At 36.9% G+C, this 24,101-nt stretch overlaps 1 protein-coding gene across 14 annotated transcripts in view; it reads left to right on the top strand.

The window, feature by feature from the left end:
- The window catches only part of PDE4D (phosphodiesterase 4D), a 1,514,231-nt gene that overhangs the window by 1,284,710 nt on the left and 205,420 nt on the right, over positions 1-24,101 (top strand). For all 14 annotated transcript variants that reach the window (XM_066375385.1, XM_066375376.1, XM_066375345.1 and 11 more), the window contains 2 exons: positions 4,088-4,279; positions 18,842-18,878. In XM_066375385.1, the coding sequence (XP_066231482.1) occupies positions 4,088-4,279; positions 18,842-18,878 (229 nt within the window). The remainder of the gene's footprint in view (positions 1-4,087; positions 4,280-18,841; positions 18,879-24,101) is intronic.

Below are 24,101 nucleotides of genomic sequence, written 5' to 3'. Positions count from 1 at the left end.
AAGTCATTCACCAATACTGGCATTTGATGATGCTTCTGCCTAGGGATTCTATGATATTATTTTATTACCTTTTCTTAATAATAAATTTTGATGATAAGAACTATTAATGAAATAGAAATCAACAAAGCAGATTATTTCAGACCCTGGACCCACCTCCCTCCAAATACTGTATTCTGAGAAAACTTGTTACCAAAATTTAGAGAGATTCCCCAGACCATTAATGATACTGTTGTATTCCGTTATTGTTGTTGCTGTTTTTTTTTTTCGTTTTTTTTTCTGAAGCTGGAAACGGGGAGAGACAGTCCGACAGACTCCCGCATGCGCCCGACCGGGATCCACCCGGCACGCCCACCAGGGGGCGATGCTCTGCCCCTCTGGGGCGTCACTCTGTCGCGACCAGAGCCACTCCAGCGCCTGGGGCAGAGGCCAAGGAGCCATCCCCAGTGCCCGGGCCATCTTTGCTCCAATGGAGCCTCGCTGCAGGAGGGGAAGAGAGAGACAGAGAGGAAGGAGAGGGGGAGGGGTGGAGAAGCAGATGGGCGCCTCTCCTGTGTGCCCTGGCCGGGAATCAAACCTGGGACTTCTGCACGCCAGGCTGATGCTCTACCACTGAGCCAACCGGCCTGGGCCTTGTTGTTGCTGTTTTTAAGTAAAAGTCTAATAAAACATCAGTGACCATTTTTAGATCTTCATTCTCAATCTGTTTGTAAAGTTAATATTAATATTTTTAGATTAATATAATTTTATCAATATTTGGCAATCACTTTCTATAAATTGTAAGGTTTTATTTTTAAGGTAATCTTTAAGAGGTTTTTTTTAAAATTTTATTTTTAATTATAGTTTACATTCAATATTATTTTGTATTAGTTTCAGGTGTTTCATAGTGGTTGAACATTCATATATGATACTTTGTAAAGTGGTTCCCCAATATTTCCAGTACCCTCTTGGCACCATACATAGTTAATACAATATTATTGACTATATTCCCTGTATTATAATTTATATCCATGTGACTATTCTGAAACTACCAATTTGTATTTCTTAAGCTCTTCACCATTTTCACCGAGCTGTCCAAACCTCCTCCCCTCTGGCAACTATTAGTCTGTTCTCTTTATCGATAAGTCTGTTTCTATTTGGTTTAATTTGTTCTTTAGAATCCATATATAAGTGAAATCATATGGTCTTTCTCTGTCTCATTTATTTCATGCAGCATAATTCCCTCTAAGTCTCTATGTATGCTCTCGTGAGTAAAAACTAGTAGTTTAGGCCTTCATGGTTTTTTTTTACAATAGGTTTTTCATTTTTAAGAAAATTATCTCCATCTAGTGGACAACATGTTATATTACAACCTGCAAAGAAAATAAAACCCCTAGAATATTTTATATTAAGCATTTTTGACCAACCAATAAATTTTTTGTCTTGATAGGTAATAGTATTGAAAAAAAATATTAATTAAGATATTTGTCAGTATTTATTCTAAACCTTATACGAGAGAGTCTCTGTAAGTTAAGACTTGCATAAATCAATTGGAAAAAATAAAATGAAAAACAAATTACTGATCTTATGGCTATGTTGGTATTTACTCAATTAAACTAAAAAATCTGGACAAAAATTACACTCCTTATTTTCTTTATTTTTTTTAGTACATAGCAAGAAGGGGAGTACTTTTTATTTTTTTTAAACTAAAGAACAGATGAGATTGGGCATATTCAGAATAGTATGGCTGTAGACAATGCAATGTATGGATGATTGTTCCAAGTGTATTATAATAGTACACTTGGAACCTATATAATTTTATTAAGTGTCACCTCAATAAATTTAATAAAATTTAAACTAAGTAAATAAAACAATAAGAACATCTTTATATTCCAAAGAAATCAACAATAAGCATTTTAACATGTTTATATTATTAAGTCATCCTCATGCTAAAGTGCTTTGATGGCCATCTTCTTAGAACAGAAATCTCTTCCCCTGTGCAGAGGTCTTGCATGTGTTTTAGCTGTGCACTAGATGCCTTCAAAGCCCCCTTTAAATAAAATACTCTTCTGTGAAGACTTCTCAGATACCCCAGCCTGGTTTAACCTTATCTTCTTCAGTTTTTGTATCTCAGTGTGCTCATATTGCTTAGTAAATGCTTATTTAATTAAACAGAGTCACAAAGAACTTGCCAGAGACCCATAATATGTCTCTTTAATGATAGACATTCCTTTCCCCTGGTGGCTTTCCTCAGGATTGCCAAGAATCCACATACATGAAGTGCCTCTCTAGGTGAAGCAAATGTCCCCCATTTGGGTGTCAGTTACTAGCATGCATTTGTGGTTTACATAATTATACTTTAGATCTGGGTTCAATCCAGTTAGCTCAGTAACTTTGCTCACTTAACTTCCTTGGGAGCTAGTATTCTTTCTCTGTTTAACTGGATAGTCTCTCATTGTCTTTCAAGGACCAAATAAATGCATAAAAAAATGACACAATTCAAAAAAAAAAAAGACACAATTCTAATAAAATGTTAAGTTAGAAAAGATATTTGTACTGGTAAAGCCACATTATTAGTTTTTCTTCATTTTTTAAAACTAGGTGGATTGATTTAGAGTTAATGTTCTTATTTAGTCAGTGATTCATAGCTGATCCAGGAAACATCCAACCCCTAGCTTTGTCTTCCATTTTGGCTTTTCATCTTTGGGTCATACACTATTTACTAATAATTCCAATGGAGGAAATAAAATGATGTTTTGAAATTGGCTGGTTAATAGTTTGGAAAATGGTTCTAGTGGGGAAAACAAGGATAACAACTAAACTTGAATTCATTCGTTTATTTATTCAACAATCTTTAACCACATACCTGAGCTATCACCCTCCTCTCATAAGAAGACATGGAAGTTGATTTTATTTTAATACTGGTTGATGTTTGACTAGAAAAGCTCTTTGTGGAAAGTTTACCTGGATTATAAGAGCTGTGATGTTAAAAACTGTGAACGTGTGGTTCTTTTTTCCCTCAACTCTGAAATCTGTACTGCTGAGCACAGTGCCTTCCATTCATTCACGCATTCATTCAAACCATGTAGTAAAGGTTTCTGAAGTGCTAAGAACATAGACTCTCCAGTCTCAGAGAGCTCACAGTCTAGCAATAGAGACCACGTAGTGAGACTCTCCATTCCTGGTAAATGATACAGGTAAGGAGTGGGAAGTGCCTTGAGAGCACAGAAAAAGGCATCTCATGACTTTCAAGTGAAGTCTAAATCTTCCAGGATTAGCAATTAGTCAGGGAACAAAAGATCAGGTAGTGATAGCCTGAGGTGATGGTTCAGTATGAGTGGAGCTGAAATGCCTGATGGCACAGGGCTACATGTTGAGGCTGGGAAAATGGTTAATTGTAACTGAGAATGGATTATTAAGATGCTGTCAGTCCAGCCAAGAAATTTGGACTTTATCCTGAGGACAATAGTGAGCCACTGAAAGGTTTTAAACTGACAAGTGACATAGTCAGATTTATAGTTTAAGAGAAATCACTCTTGGTACAGGGTGGAAAATGTATACAAGAGACTAATTATAAGGTTGTTATAATAATGTAGATGAGAGTTGATGGAATCTTGGACTTAAGATATTGGCAGTGGTGATGGAGGGAAGTGAATACAATCGATTAGTGATTGGATAAGTATAGGCAAAAGGGAGAGAAGCCAAGTTTAGGGGAGCAATGACAGTAGGCATATAATAAACACTTGTTGAATTGAACCCAACTATTTAGTCAATTACTGTGTATCTGTTCTTTTTCTAAAAGGAAGTCTTTACTTAAGATAACTATTCTTTTCAGAATGGTTCCTTTTTAACTGAAAGTGAGTTTAGACAGACTTCTGTCTTGTATCTGGTTAGTTAATAGACGTATCAAGTATCCCAAAGTTTAGGAAGACAAGAGTAGGAAGTCAGTGTATTTTGTTTTTGTTTTTTTACTTTTGTGTATTTCAATATTACTGGGTTTTTTTTTAACAGCAGGAATCAGCTGTAAATTTTCCCACTGTTAGTTTCTAAACTGAAATCTCCCTCTACTAAAATATCAACTCGTAACATTATTCCTTTTCCTTCGTTCCAGTTTCGATGTGGACAATGGCACATCTGCAGGACGGAGTCCCTTGGATCCCATGACCAGCCCAGGATCTGGGCTAATTCTCCAAGCAAACTTTGTCCACAGTCAACGCCGGGAGTCATTTCTGTATCGATCTGACAGCGATTATGACCTCTCTCCAAAGTCTATGTCCCGAAACTCCTCAATCGCCAGTGATATGTAAGTATACAAGGTTGAACAAAGAAATGAGGAAGCGTCTGCAGAAATCAAGTTAGTTTATCTCTAGAATTGATAATATAATAAAACCAACGATAGTTGTTTGCCTTCATCATTCTAGAATTTAGAAAGAATGGTGAGGGCCCTGGCTGGTTGGCTCAGTGGTAGAGCGTCGGCCTGGTGTGCGGGGGACTCGGGTTCGATTCCCGGCCAGGGCACATAGGAGAAACGCCCATTTGCTTCTCCACCCCACCCCCTCCTTCCTCTTTGTCTCTCTCTTCCCCTCCCGCAGCCTAGGCTCCATTGGAGCAAAGATGGCCCGGGCGCTGGGGATGGCTCCTTGGCCTCTGCCTCAGGCACTAGAGTGGCTCTGGTCGTGGCAGAGCGACGCCCCAGAGGGGCAGAACATCGCTCCCTGGTGGGCAGAGTGTCGCCCCTGGTGGGCGTGCCGGGTGGATCCCGGTGGGGCGCATGCGGGAGTCTGTCTGACTGTCTCTCCCCGTTTCCAGCTTCAGAAAAATACAAAAAAAAAAAAAAAAAAAGAAAGAATGGTGAGGAAAATGATATAATCTGCAGATAAATGGTAGATTTAACTTGAGTTATCCTGTCACTCTTGTTAAGAAACATTTATTTTCCCACAGATACACTGTCTGGGAAAAGTGAGAGTTAAATTTTTAATGGAAATATTTATGATGAAAACATTTGCTTTTATTCATGTTGGACCTGCTTTTAGCTAGCCAGCCACATGAGTATAGATAGGGTGGGCAAAAGTAGGCTTACAGTTGTTTGTATGGAAAAAGACTTGCAGATTTATGATTATTGTAATAGTTTTATTGCTCAAATTGCCACCCTTCATTATTGACACATTCTTGTAGTCTGCTTGCTATCTTCAAGCACACTGTGGCCCAGAGTTCTTTGCTGTCATCAGTAGACCAACTTTTGCCCACCCCTGCATGTTAGGGTTGTGATAAGAGGAGCTGGTAAAGGAAAGGTCTGTGAGCAGGAGGGAAGAGAGAACACAACAAGGAGAGAAGCTAGAAGATGAAAACCACTTTGTATTTCCTCTAATAACTAGCAACATGCTTTCCACTTTGTGGAACTGGAATCTATTCATGTCACGTCTTGAATGAATGGATTTTCAGACGTCATTATGAATGGGAGATAGTCTTCAGAATATTAAGGCAACACAACATGGTAAGGAAAAGTAGAGAACAGATGTAGATCTTTGGAGTGGGGGCAGGAGTATGGGGAGGTATACTTATTGAAGAAGATTCATTGCCAAAAAAGCAGAGGAAAAAAATGCATACTTTTTGAAAGCTAGTCTAGCCCTGAGCATTATTTAAGTAGATAATGAGATACTTTAACCTGTGGTCCACAAGGACACAAAATAGGCCTTACATACTGTCTTTTCCACTCATCATTTGATCTGAGATCTGTTATTCCATAGATTATTCATTATTTGAAATCAAGAACATTGGCTTATGGTTTTCTTAGATCTCCTGCAGTGCTTCAAACAGGGACAGCTGCACAATAAGAGTTTAATAATTCAGTATTTGAATCAAAATGATTGTAGTTTAGTCGCTCATTCCTCAGGAGAATAGAACATTAATTGTATTGTCATTTTACAAATGTTAATAAAATGGCAACTAAGAGCTATTTGTTGGGAAGATGAGTAAGGCACGATTTCATTTCTAGAACCAACCCTATTCAGACCTATTAGAATACCTGGGTAATCTGTTAGACTGCCAAGAAGAACACTAGACTCTTAGAGGTCTGAGAGAAGTTAATTCCTCTCAGTTAAATTGCAACCTGTCCTGAGTTTTTGAAGTGGTATCATGAGAAAATGGTGAGTGTTATTGGACAAATGTCTAGATGCAGAGGAGGGAAATGAAGACCAAATATACATACAGAGGTAAGAACTACCATAAAAGACAGTGTGGGTATCAATGGGAGTGAGGTTCTATTTAGATGCCTCCACAACTTAGAAAGCTAAAGGACATGACGATGAATACAGGATTGGATTGTGCTGCGAAAATGATCTAATAATAGTGTGTGGTCTGCAAACCTGCTTTTCAGTTTTAATTATTTTCCAAGCTGCACCATCTCTTAACTGATATTCAAGTCTCTGTAATGTTTTCTGTGCTTGCCACCAGCAATTCATATTCCAAAAGTGGTTTAATTAGGCAAAATCCCACAAAAACCTCTCAGATGATCTGGCAACCCAGTGCTAACACCTGTATGGTACATCAATTGAGATATATTTAAAATGCTATGAATTCTGATATCTCAGGAATTTTCAAATTGAGTTTAAAGCTTTTGAAATATTAGAAAAAATATATTTATTGTTAATTCCTTGTATTAATGGTGTTCACTCTTGTTCATCCCCAAACAACTTTCTTTTCCAGTGGCTGTTTTTCTGTTATTTTTATCATACTTTCTCAAAGTTTGAAATTTAAGGCATTTATTTATTCATTTACACATAATGAAAACACTTATTGAGCAACTGTAGTGTATTCGAAGCTCCCAATATGCAGATTATACTTATGACCTTTATAATAAAGTACAACAACACCATCCATGAGTCATTTACAAAACTATGGAATCAGAGAGGAGTGGGAGTGCTTGCCACCCACAGAGAGCCAGGCTAAAGGAGCAACATTTGCATAATGTAAGGCAAAGGAAATCATGATTCAGTTAAGGAATGACAGTCTGCTTGGTGTGAGTAGGGAAATGTGGCAGAGAAGAAAGATTTGAATACAGTGTGTGGGACCTAAGAGCCACAGAGGTTTGTAGCTGGGATTTGGTATGATCCGATCCTTATTTCTATTGCATTCTGATTATTCTATTGTTAAATGATTACATAGTTAAGTGACTGCAGGAAAGTGGATCATCTTGAAATTCACAGAAACAAAGAAGGTTAAATATGACTGAGGCCAGGTCAAGGGAGTAGTGATGGGAGGAAGAGGTTGATCCAGATGCAAGAAGCAAGTCTTTCAGAATGGGTGGGGGGAGAGAGAGAGAGAGAGAGAGAGAGAGAGAGAGAGTGAGTGTGTACACAGACAGTAGAAAAGGAGAACCAAAGAAAATACTGAAACTTTGTCCCTGAAGGAGTCAACTAATGGTGATATTGACATAAGGAACACAGGATGGAGAGTAGACATAATGACATAATGACAGTTAATGGTTATGATTTTGGCTTTTACATGATAAAGGTAGAACTCTAGAGGAAACTCCAGTTAAAGGACAATGTCAAAGAGCAGAAACAACAGTCCAGAGGATGAGGAGAAATTAAAAAAACCAATTCCCTTCTGTAATAACTAGGCATAGATGACAACTGAATGAGGTGTCTTAGTGAAATAAGAGAATTAGAAGCCCAGTGGGTTCAGGATTGAGTTGAAAGTGGAGGTATCAGCAAGTGCAGGCACCTCTTGAGAAGGCTGATAAGTTACAGGAGGAGGGAAAACTAAAGCTGCTTTAGGGAGAATTAGGTTCAAAGGAAAATTTTTTTGACTTCAGGAAACTTGAACTGGGGGCAAGGGGGTGTTTAATTTCAGACAAACTTCTGAGAAAAAAAAGTATCTGTTGACTGAATTAATTTGACCAAATTAATTACTTGGCACTATGAACATTGGGGTTTCATTCATATTTTAAGAATAAAATAGTATAAAAGCTTTAGTAATTAAGAAAAGGACTAAAGAAAATATTTAACCACATCTTGGAAAAGATATGTAACTCTACAGGACTAGGCTAAACTCAGCATCTAAAAATCTTCTATAAGGCAGAAGAGAAAGAAGACCCTGACAGCTTCTGCTTAGAAGACTGTCATGTGGTTTGTTAAATGTTTTCCCAAATAAGGGGTATATTAATTGGCTGAATTTTTAAATGAGAGTATCTTTTTTTATTAACTCATTTAGCAATTATTGATAGCACCTACTTTATGCCAGCATATTGTCTGAGACACTATAGAGCCATGAAAACAAAGTAAAATAATTTTGTTTGGATCATGTATTTCTGTCTTTTTAAAAAAACTATAGATAGAAAAGGAAGCTTGCCCAGTCAGTCTCGAGATTTCTATATACATTCCTATTTTCACTTGCACATCAGTCACTTTAAATATTCCTCTTGTCAGTGTTAGAGCCATAGTGAATTGTTCTTAATGTCTTTCATATTGTTTTCTAAGCCATATAAGGGGAAATAGTTATACTACCAGAACAGTTATATGATGTATTTCTTGAGATAAGATATACTAGGGGGTGATAGTAAGTCATCCTCACTACATCCCTGCAATATGAAACATAAAGATGTGCTTTGCCAATACAATGAAGGGAAGCCTCCAGAAAACCAAGTCAGGAAGAGCAAACACGGGGCTTTCAGCTTCTGGTCTGAATTGCTGAAAAAACATCCCCAATCATTCCATCTTCTCATTGCAGTTTCTCTCAGGCTCTGTGTCAGCTTTCCTTAACTGTTTTTGAGTCTTTATGGTTTTTCTTAACTTACATTGAAAAGAAATTGCTGTCACTGACTACTACTGGTGTGTCTAAACATGAGCAAGGCATTAATTCGTACATTTCTCTCATTGAGAGCAGACGAGTTAAAAGCAGAAAGAGAAAGAACAGCTGCTTGCATCTCTGCAAATGTGAGAGGCTTCACTGTGACAGGAAACCATGTAAGCAATTCAGTGAATGACATGGTCTCCTAGGAAATGTTATGAATGATCCCAAGACCATTGTTTCACTTCCCGAGAGAACAGGTCTGCTGGCAGCTCGCAGGTTTCCATGTCTCTCTGCCCATTCTCCCTTTGCTACTTAGGGAACTGCGAGGGAAATCTGTTATTTCCACCACGGCCAGTTTTGTTTATTTGTCTGGTTATTTTTTTATTTGTCTGTTTTTAGTTTTGGGGTTTTTTTTACAGAAAAATCAGAAAACAAGCACTCTGATTTATGTGTTAACTAAAGGTCCCTTGGGTGATATTTTTAAAATTATATTAAAGTAAAGCTTTCATCTAATCATGATTATTTTCAATTATGATTGTATTATTACAGACCTGAAAAAGAAGGCAGTTGCTAAAAAGAACTCCTAGGCTAACCCATGGAGTTAATTTCATGTGTTGCCTGCACACTTTTTTTTTCTTTTTATGTGCATTCTTTATCTTCTGTACATTGAGTTTCCATTTATTTATTCTATATACTATAAAAATTAGGTAAAATTTCTAATGTGTTTCTGTATTTTTTGGTGTTTAATTTTTGTTAGCATTTGTTTAAATATAGCCAAACTTGTACTGTTTATCAAGGATTCCGATGTTCCCCAGACAGAGAGCTTGTCTATAATTCAGTTCTCCAAGCACAGATTGCTTTGAAAGTGGTAAAAGTATGTTTCTAAAGTTCATGAACAAACCTAGGAGTCATCAGTTCAAGTTCAGAATATTCACAGTTCACCATGTTTCCTCCTTTGTGGCTTAGCTTCATAGATGCTTTGGGGAATAAGTACATACCTTTTGTATTTGTGACAAGTATGTGTGTGGTGCACACTTAGGAATAGATATAAGAATAGGTTCTTAAAATTTCCTGGCACCTCTCTAGTCTTTATAGTTGATGTACAATTCTTCTGTGAAGTTTTAATAAACATTTGTATTAGTAAGCTAGGGAAAATATCAGCTCAGTTTTAGAAATCACAAAGTTCTGCTCAAAATGTTGGTCACATACACACACACACACACACACACACACACACACACACACACACACACACACCATGAATTATGATCCCGATATCTTGGCCCTGAACACACGGATTTTGACCAATGGCTGCTGTTAGACAATCCCTGCGACATTAGCTAGGAGGAACAGTGGCCTCTAGGTGAGAAAGTAATAGAGTAAAGCACTTAAACTTAAATCCTTTTTTGCCTTTAAAGAATGGAGTTTCTTCGTGGGCATCTGGGCAAATCTTTTGACGTAGGGCTTTTGCCAAACAGAGTTTTTGTTATAGTAATGTATCAATGTTCTTTCCTCGCCCCCCCTCCAGCTTAAAGTGTGTGCCTTTTCTCCCCCCGTCATGTAAGACATTATCTTTTCTCGGAAGACATATAACTGAAGTTTTGTAAAGAGTGCTCAAGAGCTGCACTGGTCAACATGATAGCCAGTAATCACATACAACTTCTTAATTTAAGTGAATTAACATTAAATAAAAGTAGAAACTAGTTCTTCAGTTGCATCAGCCACATTTCAAGTGCTAAGTAGCCACATGTGGCTGGTGGAAAACATACTGGACTGTACAGAGAATATTTCCATCACTGCAGAAATTTCTGTTGGACGGCGCTATTTTAGAGTCTGGAATATGTATTTCTCTGTGACTTCGGCATAACTGATCCATTTGAGCATGCAGAAAGCAGCCTGGTGTATTGGAAACTAAACAGTATTTTAAAGCCTGGGTTTAAATCCAACTACACTGCACATTTCCATGCCTTCGGATTTCATAACTCATTAAGCCTTCTAAAACCACCTGGGCAACTGACCTGGGCGACTAGCCACTCGCTTTGCCAGGTAAAGGACTTTAACAAGAAAATTTCCATCAGTATACACAATCGCTTTATTTTTGAAAGGCATTTCACTCCAAGAAAAAAGAAAGTATATTCTCAGAATAAAAGAGTTTTCCGAAGGAATTTAGCTTTCTAAAAGCCTCCCTCCATGGTGCACGTTTGTTCTCACTTTGGCACTGACCAATGAACACTGCTGGGCAAGCACCAGATCTCACTTGGCATTTGGAAATCACTGAACTCTGCCACTTGCCAAGGGCACGACCACCAAGGAGACTTCGGTTCTCAGAGCCTAGTTCCTTATCTTAGAATTGGAACATGAGCATCGATTTAATGCAGAGCCATCAGGATTAAATCCCATGGGTCAGTAGAGCGCCATGGCTGGTACATAGTAGGTCCACGTAAAACATACTGCTCACACTCTTCTCTATTTGATCACGCACTTCCTTTTCATCTGCCAAACCTTTTCACCACATGAAGCTCTTGAAAAATATTGTTGTGCCAGCTTCCCATAAATCTTTTTTCCCCAGGAACCCATCCTGGAGAAAACCCAAGAGGACAGGGCCACTGATGCTAAGAATGGGCCTGTCAGATAAGACAAACGGTGAAAGAAGAACCTGTTCCTAGAACACGGGGTGAGGGCACTGGTGCAGGCTTGCTGCGTACTCAGCCCTCCCCCCCACCCCGCCCCTCCATGGAAGTCAGCACTCAGTGCTATGTGACAGTGCTTGTGACATTGGCACTCCTGGAAGTCTGGCCTACTGGCTTTTAGTAAACAAAAGAACTACACGTGCTTAGTGAGTGTGTCTCTACACATATACAAAACAGTGTTTAACCTGTTGAAATTGGAAAATATTTTTATCTATCCTTTTGAAAACAAATTGTCTTTCGTGCCATCATATAACTGACGCACCAGAGGGAGTTTATTAGTATCATGTCCCTTCTCTAACAAAGCCTAAATTTTTGTTTTATAACACGTAAAGGGCAGATTACAGATTTATGATTTGCTAGAACAACAGTATTTCTAATGATCTTCACATGGTAAAAAGATTTGGTAGATTAAAGGACTAAAAATTGTTTGCTTATGTTACATCAGCTCCAGTGCATTTGCTTTGCCGTTGGCACATGTGATGTGAGCACACAAGCCCCAAAACAGAGGGTCTTGTTTTAGGACTTTTATTATTTCTGCCAATATCAGTCTAGTCTTTAATTCTTCAAATTTTAATAAGTGAGCAAATTATTTCAATTTCAGAAGACCAAATAACTTCTATTAATAACTTTCTAAAGTTATATGATTTTTTAAAAATTTCCTAAGATTTTACTTTTCAGAGAAGTTTTGCATTCATAGCAAAATTACAGGAGAGGTTCAGAGATTTCCCATACATGGTACTCCCTGCCCTCATGACTTACTGGTACATCTGTTACAATTGATGAACCTGCATGGACACATTACGTCATGTTTCTAATCAAACAAAATATACCTTAAGAAGTAATGTGTGTAAAGCAGATGAGCAAGTAATGTGTGTAGAGCAGATGATCTTTCAAGAGTTTTTCCATTGAGTGGTATAGGCAAAATAATATAGTAAATCCTTTTATGCTGCTAAGGATAGTGGTGGTATTTCCCCCCTCATTTGAAATAGAGAAAGCAGAAAAACTAAATGCTTCTGTCAGTGAAAAGAGACCTCACAGAATTTCCTTAGGTTTATACACATGTACACTAGTACACACGTGATATATACATACACAAATTTACATTCAGATATTTAAATATTTATATAAATATATATGTACATGAATACCCTCTTCATAGGCCGTTGTTACATGTGACATTTGTTACACTCTGAATATGGACATATGACATTTGTCAGCCAGAACTAGCACTTGACTGGGAAACCAAAACTGTTTCATTCATTTTATTTATTATTTTATTGTAGGATTGTAGGACATGAAAATATTTTTCTTTTGCATTTCTATGTAGCTCTACTATTTGTTGTGTTAATTATACATATAACCTATATAAAATGAAAATGTATGAAAATTGTGCATTGGCATGATAAATGCATTCCAGATGGAGAATTGCGAACTGTTTAAGCACCAAGCCTCTGAAGTCATTCTGCCTAAATTTGAACCCCGGCCCCATCATTTTATGAGCATGTGCTGTTTTGTCCTCTCAGGCCTCCCTTTTCTCATTGACAAAAAGAATTTAGTAAAAGTGCTTTGCACAATTCCTGGCATGTAATAATAATTTGATTGGTGTTATCATTATTCTTTTATATTAATTATAATTGTTTGCAGTTATTACCATTATTATTTATAATTTTGTTGGATTTTGTACTCTGATTTTTTAAAAATAACTACATTAAAAGTTTGTTTTAAGAAATAAAACATATTCTATGGTCATACTCTGAACAGCCCAATCTTGTCTGATCTCAGAAGAAATAAATAAAAAATAATGGTAACATATTACAAGGGTTCTAGTACTAAAGCCAAGAAGACATTAGGTTACTTAGCTGGGCATCAGTGGAAAAGATTTTAGGATAAGCTGCCATTCAATTCTTTTAGGAAATTACAATTTGAGGGCAAAGAAAGGGTTAAAGGTAGAGAAGATAGCTAAGCTGTTTCCTCAAAAAGTTAAGAAGTTGGATGGCCTCATTCATCTGTTTTTGTAGAATAGTGTGTTAGCTTATTTGTTCAAATTGAGGAAAACATTACAGTTTGGTTTTTCCTTTTTCTGCAAGGGAGTATATACATAAAGATATTTATATTTCTATTCAAATGGAGTTAACACTTCAACCTGATGACTAATAGCTTCTACTTGGCATTATCGCACAGCTGTTAAAACTGTATGTGCAGATACAAATGCCTTTGAGTTTAATATGGAAAATTTTCAAATTGGAAGATATATCCTTATGTTATAAAGAACTGCTTTAATTTTGCTCTTCTATTCATTTACATTATTTTTGGTTCTCACTAAAATGTTGGTGATATTCTTGACAAAATATAAGTTTTAATAGTCATGACTTCTGACCGAAGGACTAAGCTTTTGTGTTAAATGGATTCCATTATTTCTAAGAGGCAAGAGCTCCAGAGGAAAATCCCATTCAGGTGGGGCTGCGGTTACCTTAGTTATACAGGCACTTCTTTCTCTGGGGTTTCATAAGTGGAGGTGGACTTAATTTTTCCTTGACTTACAATGGAAGTAATTCTACATTAAAAGGCCAAACAGTATAGAGGAGCCATATCCTCAGATCAGTCTGAAACCAGTGAAGCACAGTCTTTCATTTGTTTTAGCAACATATTGTCTATTAGCAGTTTATTAAATCACAATGACTCCTTTATCAACAATTTTAAAGGGTTCATTAGATCCTTAAATATGACATGTACAGTTTCTCAGAGCCAACATTGGTTTTTTAGAAAAATAAATCATCTTTTTAAAATGCTATCTGTGAAAAAAATATAAATTGGCTTTATAAAATGTACTCAGCAGCCAAATTTTCCAAAACATTTTTATTGTCTGACAGCATAGTTTTGTGATTTTAATTAAAAATGGTAATAACATAAAATTTTCAACATCCCCATGAATTTAGCACTCAGTGAACCTAATTTCTCATGTATTATTTTCATATTTAGTTTTGTCTTTTAGTTGTTCTATCAAAATAAATGTGTTCTCTTTACTAAGTTGTTTTTAAAAGAATAAACGAACTAAAATGAATCTGAGTAATCATGCAATTATTTATTTTCACATTTTTAAAATAGAGTCAGCACTTACATTTTCATACATTTGCATTGAAAGCTACTTGAAAACTTTAAAGATTACTCAACAGACTGGAATCATTAAAAATGCTTTAAAAGTATAAAAGGCAAGCAAATTTTTTATGACTCAATATGTTTACTGTTAAAAGATATAAAATGGAATATACAACATGATTCTAATTGTGTCAGATATCATGCATTGTATACAAATCATGTATAACGTACATGTGCTCACATACATCAGAAGGAAAATGTTACCAAGAGTTATCTTTGGGTGGTTCTTTAAGTTTCTCTGCATTTCCCAAAGTTTCTACAGTTCATTTGTGATTTACATTCAAAATATACATTTTATTTTTAAAATATCAAGTACATTGTATTATGTATTTGTTTATTTCATTTCTGTATGTCAATGAACTTGGGAGTAGAGAGCAATGACAAATTTGTTCCTTGTGTGCTAATTCTTGGGTGGTGTCAAATACCCTAGGCGCCTGGAAACATTTTATGTACCTATTAAAAATGAGAATGTTAGTTCATTTTGTTCACCCCTATATGGTTATATTAACCAGTGTCACCCCAATAAATTCAATTTAAAAAATCAACTTCAAAAGAAAAAAAAAAAGAGAACATACTTGTTTCCCTGGAATTCTAAAAGAGATCAAGGGTGACTTGATAAATGAGTGATAGTTTGGAGTCTAAGGACAGAAAGACACCAGGATTTTAAAGTACCAATATTCTATCTGTTTATCAGCTCTCTAATTTTATTGACAAACTCCAGAGGAGAATTTCTTTCTAGTTTTATAGCAAGAGATAAGGAAGCACAGAAGATAAAAAAGTTTTCGCAAGGTTAGATTCAGAAAGAGAGCCTAGGCCCATGGCTCCTCTTCAAAGCGCTAGTTCGTAAAACCACTAGTCATGCTGAAATTTGTGATGCATGATATTCAGAGGCAGCAGCTACTTTGTGGCCACTAATGCTTTTAGTTTCATAGGATTAGGGTTCTTTGCTCAATAAAGTATAAACTTTCTTCTAATTAACTGCATCTCCTTTCCTTCTGACTTGGTAATAATAAAGCAGGGAAGGGTTGCTGCCTAGTTTTGTTTCAACTAAAACTTGAGCTAGTTTACAAAATTATATTTTCAGGGACTGCTGTTGGTTGGACTTATTTTGTAAGATGACAAGGGGCTTTCCGCATTTAAGTACTTGAATCCCAGTGAAGTCTCTAAGAGAGTTTGCTTTTAGATGTTTCTCCTTTAGTCCCCCCCCCCCAATGTTTCTATCTTCCTATTGAAGAAAGAATGAGAACAGAAAAATAAAGTAGTAAATGATATACAAGTAGAGGAAGATGGCCAAAGACAGGGGCATTTTTCTTGACTTCAGTGCCATTGCACTTTGGAAAAACAGAAAATTCAGTAGTACACTTTAAGCGTGTATACCCCTGTCTCCAGAAGTGCTGGCGCAGACTCACTCAGCAAGGACTCAGCAAGAAAAGATGTAGTATATAACCTGTCCTTTACTGAGAACGTTTGCCTCTGTAATGCTAGAGACAATGGTACTGTTACTAAAATCAGACAATTGAGATACTTGACAAAATGGATTTCTGGGAAATTCAGGTGCTTCATACTGAGTGCAGGGGAAAAGAAGCCCCTCCACCCCCAAAACCCAGGCTGGAAGAGGTGATTCTATTTCAGCCTATGGTAACCAACACAGGTGACTAAGCCCCTCCCACACCATGAGACTAGAGACCGGTAGCACTGACTCTGCTGTGACTGTTACTGGCTCCCGTCTCCTCACCGCGTACCTACAGACAGACAACGTCAGACACAAGCCAGTTTTGTGATCCTGCCCCCAAGCCCTCACTCCTTTTCCCCACCTGTCCCCATAAATATTCCAATCCTAAAATAAAAGAAAAAGAAAGCAATTTTTTTCCCTAAAGCATAGTCCAGTTGCATTTTTATTAAAGTTTGTTATGTTTGTTTGTTTCATTTCAATGAAAAACTATATTGCATAATTCTCTTCAGAAAAGTCATGTCACCAGGAGGTACATACAAGTCCAGGTCTCTAGGCCATAATCACTGTCAAATTTGAATATAGCTTCCTGCCAGTATAAGAGTTCCTAATAGTCTCTTCCCATTTTAGGAAGCAGCAATATTGTTATTGTATAGTATTATAATCCCCAATACTTCAATTTTCTAGGTTTCCTTTTTTAAATGTTCCTTGTTGGGAAAATTATTTAAGTGTAGCATTTCAGATTTATTTTTTATCATAGGTTATTTTGGTGTGTACATTTATTCAGTTCATTAAAACTCACCTATACTTTAAGCCAAATTGTATATAACAGAATGATCTTCTTTGAATCTTAAGTACGAGATCTGATTTTTAAATATTATAAGCAAATTATAGGATATAATTAAATTTATTTATAGTATATTTCTTTTTTTCATACACAAAATAATATATATATTACATGCATTACTGTCCTTGTGACAGTAGGTCTGATAAAACATCTTCATATTGAGGTACAGACTCAGACAAAGATCTGAAAATTATGTATTTGGTATATATTCCAAGAGAATGTAAGCATTATATAATTTTTAAAAAGAAAAGGTAATAGTATATATAACCTACCCTTTATTGAGAACCTTTGCCACTGAAATGCTGGAAATAATTTTACTGTTACTAAAATGAGATGAGACAATTGAGATATTTGGCAAAAACAATTTCTGGGTAATTCAAAAGCGTGAGATACCTTCTTACTAAAATTATAACTGTCCCTCTCTTTATGCTTTGTCAGGGGAAGAAAGCAAGACTAATAGATTATTTTAAATATTATGCATTCTAAATGTATCTTCTGTAATGGTTGGGGATGAACTACAACCAAAGAAATAATTAAGTGTTTTAATAAACATTCACACCCTTTCAGTCTTAGAGTAATTCAAATCCAATGTAATTCACTTAAAAAATAGAAGACTTATTTCCAGAGATTAATTTCCAGGGATGATGACTTGGTCAAGATGACTTAGTTCTTAGAAAATAAACTTTGCAGTCAGGCAATTATAAAGAATGAAATGAAAGAAAACATTGTACCTTGGGAAAATATTTAGACTTCATATTACTTTAAGTTTGGCTATCTGAATAATCTCTACAAAGAACAGGTGCCCTAAAAAAATAAAATAAAACCCCTGAAATGAAAGGAATACAAAATAACACAGGTTTTTTTAAACTGTGTTCCATCCTTTTTCTCCTTTTTATTTTCCCACACTTTGAATTTCAAGATCTCTGTGTAATTTGATGATGACCATAACAACTGGTCTAATTATTGGTAATGATCCGTTTACTAACGTCATCCATATGCTGGAGCTTATTTCTGAGTGGTGTTTTAGGTCACTTAAATTCTTTTCAGAATTGTTCCTGACTGACTGAACGGTTCAGTTGCAGTGTACTGAGGGTCATGTCCAGCTTTCTGTGTAGAGTAATTGCCTTCACTTTTGATTAAAGAGCTTAAGCTAGCTAGATCAAGAAATGTCCCATGGAGATTCTGGAAATCCTTCTCACAAATTATTCATGCTAAGAAATACCATGAAAGAACTCTGAGCCTCGGTTTCACACTTTGCTCCGAGTGGAATGTTGCACAACTTTCCCTGTCCCTCCGAGACGCGTCATGCTGACACCTTGCTCCTGCATCCCGGAGCATGGTGTAGCTGGGGTTGCTGCAGCAACAGCACACACGAGGTAACATTCCGCCGTAATTACCACGGCTGGGACGTGAGTCAGTTGAAAAGTTGTGCTGGGCTTTTATTAGTGTATGATGCAGTCCCATGTCATCTACAGTTCCAAGCCTGTCCAAGACTCACACACGATGATGCAGAACACGCGATGCTCATCACCCTCAAATGTTAGATGGTCCAGGGGCCTCTCACCAAAGCCACTGCAATTGCTAGCTGCTTCCACAGCACCTGATAACTACAGTAAGAGGCCGAGAGCAAAACTCGGGCCCCGCTGCTGGAGCTCCATTTCTACTATTGCATATCCTGTGTGCTTAATAAGCAACAGAGACCTTGGCTGATAGTCGAGAAGCCCCTTTTCCCCCAGGAAGCTGGACAGTGGTTAACATCCTAGAAGTTTCCCCCCAGTGTCTAGGAAGAACGAGTGCTGAAGAATAAGGATGGAATTACTGTAATTCTCTGTGGGGATTTATGAAAGTGGAACTTACCATTTAATCTTGATCAAAAGTGGTCATAGAGTTATTGGTGACTTCTAACACCGGATTTGGTTTCTTTTTCAGACATGGAGATGACTTGATTGTGACTCCATTTGCTCAGGTAAGCGCATTTTGGGGAATGAGCAGGTTTCTCATTTGAAAATTTAAGTTGGGGAATTAATTCTGGTTCTTAATTTAATTTTCAATCAAACACAAGTACAAACACAAATTCTGTGGTTCATTCAAGTAATTCAAAGGCAATTCTAAGAATATGGCCTTGGCCATATTGGTTTGTTTCCTATAAATTCATTACCTGAAGAGTTTCTCTGCTTCAAATTACAAATTGCATAAGTGGCCTATTTAAACAGGACCATGCTTTCTTAACTGACATAAATTTAGTATAATTAGGTATATGATCAGTGCTTGAAATTGAATATTCCAATTCAACCTGATGCTTTATTTACTTCTTTTTTTTTTTTACGTCATTTCTACAAAGATTTAACTGAGTGATGTATTTGTGTTTATTTGTTCCTTTTAGGTATACACACCATGAAAATACTTTAGCCCCATGACATAAATACCAGAAGGTGATAAAATTATCTAAATCATTTTGAGGTATATATAAAAATAGTTGAAAACCAGATATTCTTGGTGTAGATCAGAGCTCTTCAACCCTAGCTATGATTAGAACCTCCTAGAAAGCTTCTATTCTAGGCTATCCCCCTGATCAATTGAATTTAAAAATCTGGTGCTCGGACCCAAGCACTTGTATTTTTTAAAGGCCCCAGTATTTTTCCAGGAAAAGTTGAGAGTCCCTGGTACACATGGCCTTCAGGCAGAATGGGATAAAACTGATCATTTGGCACATGAAACAGGTTTAAAGCCAACACTGACTGTTAATAAAAAATGTTAAATATTGGAAATGAGTGATCCAAAGATGTTATTAAAAAATAACAATAACCATGCTCGACTTAGTGCCTTGGGCAACTAATTTAACTTCTCTCAGACTTCTTTTCTTCCAACTGGTAAAATTGGAGGGCTAGACTGTATAAAGATAGGCTCCAGTTCAAACCCTATCTCCTCCTGTTGCTAAGTGAATGGCCATGCGCTAGTCACGGAACTTTTCCAAGCCTGGTTTTCTCCTAAATGACAATTCCAAAAGTACCCACCTTATAAGGTTCTTAAGACAGTAAAATAATACCAGGCTTGTAAAATGCTCAGCACAATTTCTAGAAAGTAAAATATTTAATGAATTATTAGTGTCATTAGTGAGGGCTCTTTCATTTCTAAAATGTCATAATAAGTATTATTTTAAAAAATGTAGAATGACAGTGTTTGGATAGTAGAATTATGTATAATTCTTTAACTTTGTCAAGTTTTCTAAAATATTTTAATTGTCATAATTTATATAAAACATTTAATTGATCCATAAATAACAAAACTGTATAATAGTGATTTTTTTCATTGATGAAGGCAATTAAAAGTGAAATAAAACCACCATCTCTTTCAGAAAGTTCATGTCTTGTTTGCATAAGGTTTTTCTGGAGATCATAAATTATTTCTAAGAATTATATTTCTATGTTCAAAACAATTAGACTCACATATTTTAATCATATTTTGTGATAGCAAAACCATTTAAAACTAAGGATTGTTCATTGATTACTAGTGAGAACCCGTAATTTTATTTCTAAGAGCTGAGAATTGAGTGAAAAGATAAAATCAGGTAAAATAACCATTACCAAGTGTAGGAACAGTCATTCCAACTCGAGCTTGTTCAGGTAGCTATGCTTGCTTCTAACTAAAATCTCTAATTATTGTTATGTAAAAAATGTATAGTGAAAAGTAAAAAAAAAAAATCTCTATGTGATATCTTCTTACTTTAAGTAATATTTACCAATTTCTAATAAATAGATTAATAAATTTGACTTGGTCCTTATGCTCTTAAATTCTAAGGAAATCTATTATTTTATATAATCAGACATTCCTTTATCTATAATCTCTAAAAGACAGAATTTCAGTACACTGAGAAATACATATATAAAATATCATTTATTCTATGTTAGTAATCTATTTACATAAACATGCTTAATACCCTCAAAAATTAGAACTTTAAATATAAACCAACTCGCCTGACCAGGCAGTGGCGCAGTGGATAGAGTGTCGGACTGGGATGTGGAAGACCCAGGTTCGAGACCCCGAGGTCACTAGCTTGAGTGCGGGCTCATCTGGTTTGAGCAAAAGCCCACCAGCTTGAACCCAAGGTCGCTGGCTCCAGCAAGGGGTTACTCGGTCTGCTGAAGTCCCACGGTCAAGGCACATATGAGAAAGCAATCAATGAACAACTAAGGTGTCGCAACGCACAATGAAAAACTAATGATTGATGCTTCTCATCTCTCTCCGTTCCTGTCTGTCTGTCCCTGTCTATCCCTCTCTCTTTAAGAAAAATAAAAATAAAAAAAAAAAAAATATAAACCAACTGTCCATGACACTGTCAGGGTTAGGAATTCTTGCTGGTGTGTTTAACCTAAACTCTTCCTTTCTTTCTTTCTTTCTTTCTTTCTTTCTTTCTTTCTTTCTTTCTTTCTTTCTTTCTTTCTTTCTTTCTTTCTTCTTTTTAGTTGATTGTTAGAGAGAAAGACAAAGGAAGTGAGAGAGAAAGAGAGACATCAATTTCTCGTTCCACTTATTTATGTATTAAATGGTTGCTTCTTGTATGTGCCCTGACCAGGGATCAAACCTGTAATGGAGTATGGGGACAATGCTCTCACCAGCTGGGCTACTTGGGCAGAGCCTGTCTTCTACTTTCAATTTCTTATGTTTTCCCCTAGAAGCCCAGAGTCCTCTTGATCTTCATAAAAAGTGACAGCTTTAAACATTTGATTTATTTCCCATTTTGAAATATTCTCCTGTGTTTGTGCTAAAATCTTCTGGTGTGAGAATTTCCTTAGGCGTGAAGGCTAGGTGTTGAGAGGAATCCTGGTGCTGCACCATGTCACGCCACTTGGCAGCTGGCCTTGTCCTCCTAAGAGTGTGGTAACAGTTTGGCCAGAGTTCTTGCAAGGGACCAAGGAACACCATGGAGACACAACATTGATGAAGTAAATGTAGGAAACCCTGCTTTGTAGTCAGCTAGCTGCCTCTGGACCCACAAGTCCCATTATTTGTTATGGCTACCTCGTAAAAACTCTTAAGTCAACTAGAACTCTCATTTGGAAGTATGGAGTATTAAAAGATGTGATGGTATCTTTCATCAAGGAAAAGACAGAAAATACCCAAATATGAGCTTGGATCCCAAAATAGACCCTCACATCATTCAGACTAAGGAAATATGCCTGATTTAAAGATCCAGGATAGGAACAACTGAGTCATTTCATCATCACTCTAACCAAAATACAGCAGTTGGGATAATTTTATTTAAAATGTAGTAGATGTTAACACTTTAGTATTGCTATTCCATTGATAACAGAACGTTGCCAATATTTTTTCATGCCCTGCATGTCCCATCCCTATTTCACCAAGCAGCAGCTATTTTGGGACCGCATCACAGTCCCCAGTTCTCTGGATCTACCAGGCTCTCCTGCCAGGCTATGAAAGAAGACAATCATCACATTTCAGTTGCCTCTGTTAGTTTTTCTTTATCCTTCATTAAAAAAAAAAAAAATCACAGCTAACATCTTCTAGGATCTAGAAATCAATATTTGTTGACATATAAAAACAGCAATTTTGTATTTGATTTAACCAAAACATAATTTTAAAAGAGGTTTTATTTTCTATCAAAATGACCTTTCTATCTTTTAAATAATCATAATTTGACTCCAGTTTTTTCCTGGAGATAAAACCAAGGAAAGGAATTTCTTTCTCCCTCCTACTTCCCTAAATCTGTGGCTACACGTGGTCTGTGTTTTAGCACCATCTAGTGGCCTAATGAGTATTTGAAGTGAAAAACACAATCCTCAAAATCCTTTCTTTGTAATTCTTTTAGGAAGGGATTTTTTTTTTTTAACAACAACGTTAGTGCCTCATCATTTTAAACATTTTAAATACATCACCATTATACAAGTACGTGGGGTTTTTTTAGGCCACTGTTCAGTTGTTAACTTTTTGTGTGTGTGTGACAGAGACTTAGAGAGGTTACAGATAGGGACAGACAGACAGGAAAGAAGGGAGATGAGAACCATCAATTCTTTGTTGCAGCACTTTAGTTATTCAGTGATTGTTTTCTCATATGTGCCTTGACCAGCGAGGCTACAGCAGACTGAGTGACCCCTTACTCAAGCCAGTGACCTTGGGCTCAAGCTGGTGACCTTGGGGTTTCAAACCTGGGTCCTCCGTGTCCCAATCCAACACTCTATCCACTGCGTCACCATCTGGTCAGGCATGTTCAGTTGTTAACTTTTTAACGAAGCTCCCATTTTCCTGCTGTTTTCAGTGAATCTTACTGGTTTGTAAATGCTCAAAAGCGGCCCTGGCCGGTTGACTCAGTGGTAGAGCGTCACCCTGGCGTGCAGGAGTCCTGGGTTCGATTTCTGGCCAGGGTATACAGGAGGGGCATCCATCTGCTTCTCCACCCCTCCCCCTCTCCTTCCTCTCTATCTGTCTCTTCTCCTCCTGCAGCCAAGGCTCCTTTGGAGCAAAGTTGACTCAGGCGCTGAGGATGGCTCCATGGCCTCTGCCTCAGGTGCTAGAATGGCTCTGGTTGCAACAGAGCAACGCCCCAGATGGGCAGAACATCGCCCCCTGGTGGGCGTGCCAGGTGGATCCCGGTCGGGCGCATGCGGGAGTCTGTCTGACTGCCTCCCCATTTCCAGCTTCAGAAAAATACAAAAAAAAAAAAAATGCTCAGAAGCATCTAAAAAATCCTTAGATTAGTGTGTATAAATAACATTTACATTCTTGCATGGGCTAGTATGATCCATCTTTATGTAAAAGTTTTCCATAACACTATTATAATTTCCTTGTCAACGTGTATATATTTCTCATCATTCCCAGTGTGTTTTTTACCTTGATTGACTACATGTTTGCTGGAGGGACATAAGAGAAAGAAATGACCTTAATTTTCTAACCATTAAACAGCGAGAGGAAACCTTAGGGACTGTTTTGTTTCACAAGCATTAAGGAGTGCAGGAAATTACAGGAGTATTAAAGCTCTGAGGGCAGTTCTTAAAGGGTTCTTAAAGGGACCTGTCCCAGAACAGGTGCAAAGAATAAGTGGGCCCCAACTCAGTGGCTTGAGTAAAACTGTTTCTAGTTCTCCCCCCACAGCCTACAGTAGCAGACGCCTCACCCTTTGGTCCTGCAATGCAAACAAGAGCATAAAAGACTAACAGCACATTTGTTATGGGGA

Source organism: Saccopteryx leptura, chromosome 1, assembly GCF_036850995.1.
Source record: "Saccopteryx leptura isolate mSacLep1 chromosome 1, mSacLep1_pri_phased_curated, whole genome shotgun sequence".
In the NCBI taxonomy this organism is placed as follows: domain Eukaryota; kingdom Metazoa; phylum Chordata; class Mammalia; order Chiroptera; family Emballonuridae; genus Saccopteryx; species Saccopteryx leptura.
The sequence above is the reverse complement of the archived record's forward strand: the minus strand, read 5'-3'. Positions and strand labels throughout refer to the sequence as shown.